Raw genomic sequence first — 2,459 nt, 5'->3', positions numbered from 1 at the left:
CTCAAGGGGGAGGCTGGTATCCCAAGGCCCCCTGCAGGGACCAAGCCCCCTGTGGTGAGGTCCCACTCGGGATGGCCGGGGAAACGCAAGTGCCCCAGGTGGGGGAAGGGGTTGGGGCCCCCGGGACCCTCCATCCCCTCCCCCTCCCACGGAGACTGTGACAGCTCTGACGGGCTGTGCGGTGTGGCCAGGGCCCGCCCCTCCTGCTGGGAGGCAGCGCTGAGAGTTCTCTGGTGACACAATAGTGGGCTGCAGAGAAGCCCCAGGTGCTCGGGGGTCGGGGGGGACGCACGCACCCCAGCCCCTGGTTTCCTGGCTGTCTCCACTGCTGAGGCCACCCCCGGCCCCACGGTCACCTCCCACCTACAGCGCTGGTCTTGCCCAGCCTCATGGTTGAGGCGGCAGAGCTCCCTAAACAGGCCTGACTCACTCGGAGTGGGCAGCGCCCCCGCCCAGAACCGGAGGGGACGCGTCTGAGGACGCAGGAGCCAGGCAGGGCACTACCTCGTACTCCTCAGAGCCCTGCGAGAGCTGCCGGAGCTGGGCGTCGAGCTGCGTGAAGCGCCGCGTGACCCGCTCGATGCGGGCGTGCAGGCCTCGGTACTCGCTGTACTCAGCGTTGAAGTCATTTTTGTAGCTCTGGCGCTGCTCCGAGGAGGAGATGGTGGCGTATTTTCTGGGGAGATGGGAAAGAAGGGCCAGAGGGGCTTAGGGGGCTGCAGCAGAGAGCCTGGAAGTGTCCACAGCCAAGTGGCCAGCCCCAACCAGGAAGCAGCCCTAACTCCGAGCAGACTGGCCGTCAGGAATACACACACAGCCACAGAGTCAAGTCAGCACACGCGTGTGCACACAGACAGGAATACACACACACAGCCACGGGGTCCGTGCTGCCTCTGCTAACCTGCAGGGGTCGGGGTGGGGAGCAGCCGGCAAGGGAAGTACTCACAGCAAGTAGTCAGGCGTCTCCGAGGTCGACGTGGGGACACTTGAGCTGCTGCAGGTCCCGTTTAAACCTAAAAGAGAAAGCGTGCCTCCTGAGTCCGTACCTTGTGTGTCTGTGATGAGATCTACAGAAGGTTGATGCCCTACTGTCGGAAGGCCTCAGGGGGGAAGCCACGCAGAGGGAGCCAGGGTGGGCAGAGGAGGCGTGAGTTAGGGCGAGCACCATCTGGCCACCGTGGGGGGCTGCCTGGAGCTGGAAGTGCCCCCTGCGCAGTGGGAGAGGTGGTGAGCCAGCACGGTGTGCGTCCCCAGAGCACAGCCGTGCAGAGACAGCATCGTGGGCGCAGTCTTCAGCAAGCACCCAAAAGTATGGGTTCACTGCAGGGTTAAAGCCTGGGAAGCTTGTCCAGAGTCTTTGCTGACCCCATGTAAAAGCCATGAAGATGAAAACCGGTGACCCCTGGCCAGTTGAGTCCCAGGGGCATACCATTCTCGGGCCCTACAGGACAAAGCCGGATGGCTGCCAGGGTTTTCCCCCTCCTCTCCCTGTGGATGGAGCTGCAGGCCCTGCAGGCTCTGGTCTCTGGCCTGACCACCCCCACCCCGCCACCCCACCCATCCTCCCATTCTTCCCACCAGACCCAGGACTGTGAGATCAGAGGGTCAGCCCTGGGACTGTGACCCGAGACTGTCCTGAGACAGTGCCCGAGGCCTGCCCGGCTACAGTCTGCTCCTTTTCCCCGGGGACTTCTTCCAGATGACCTCTGTAATCCCGAGACACAACCGATGTTATCACTCTGAAGCATTTGCTGAGCACCCATTTTGGTGCCTCTCTTGGCAGAAAACAGCCCTCCAGGGGATCAGTGGTTTGACGAGCCCCCGTGCGGTTTTATACTCCATCCAGTGCAAGGGGAGATTCCCACCAATGGATGGAGCCCACCCACACCCCCATCTGGGTGTTGTCTCTGAAAAGGCTGTGGCCTCCCTGGGATGCAGCCCAACAGGCACACACACGCAGATTTAGTCTACACCCCACCTTCCACAGCCCAGGCACGTCAGGCATCCTGGGGTGCTTCACCTTGAGCCTGAGAATCAGATGGACCTGGCAGGACACCACTGGGGTCCTGCCTGTGGCAACCAACCCTCTGTGGGCCCCACCCCTGCCCGCACTCGGCCACCCCTGGACCAGCCCAGCTGCTTCCCACTTGTGTGCCCCCTCCCAGGGCAGTGGGTGCAGGGACATGTCTGTAGGGTCACCCTGCAAGACCCAGGTCTGGGTGCCAATGAGAGAGGGTGACCCAGTTCCCACATAGGGGTCAGTAGGCCTGAGTTCGGCCTGGATGAACCGAAGCACCCCCCTGCCCAGCACATGGCCTGGCCAGGAAGGTACCCTTGGGCCACAGGTGGGGTCCACAGTCTGAGCGAAAGCTGGGGGCAGGCACGAGGGTGGGTCTAGGACCCAGGAGTGGCCCCGCAGCACAGGGGGAGGGAGGTGGCGGAGGGGTGCCTTGGAGGGG

General features: G+C 63.3%; 1 protein-coding gene across 1 annotated transcript in view; it reads right to left on the bottom strand.

Annotated features, from left to right (window-relative positions):
- Window positions 1–2,459, bottom strand: part of ELL (elongation factor RNA polymerase II) — an 80,226-nt gene that overhangs the window by 3,500 nt on the left and 74,267 nt on the right. The window contains exons 9-10 of the mRNA XM_010847281.1: window positions 947–1,013; window positions 505–676 (exon numbers count right to left, since the gene is read on the bottom strand). Coding sequence (XP_010845583.1) covers window positions 505–676; window positions 947–1,013 — 239 coding nt within the window. The remainder of the gene's footprint in view (window positions 1–504; window positions 677–946; window positions 1,014–2,459) is intronic.

This window comes from Bison bison, unplaced genomic scaffold (genome assembly GCF_000754665.1).
Source record: "Bison bison bison isolate TAMUID 2011002044 unplaced genomic scaffold, Bison_UMD1.0 scf7180017864248, whole genome shotgun sequence".
In the NCBI taxonomy this organism is placed as follows: Eukaryota; Metazoa; Chordata; class Mammalia; order Artiodactyla; family Bovidae; genus Bison; species Bison bison.
Note: the sequence above shows the minus strand (reverse complement) of the source record. Positions and strands in the feature narration are given on the sequence as shown.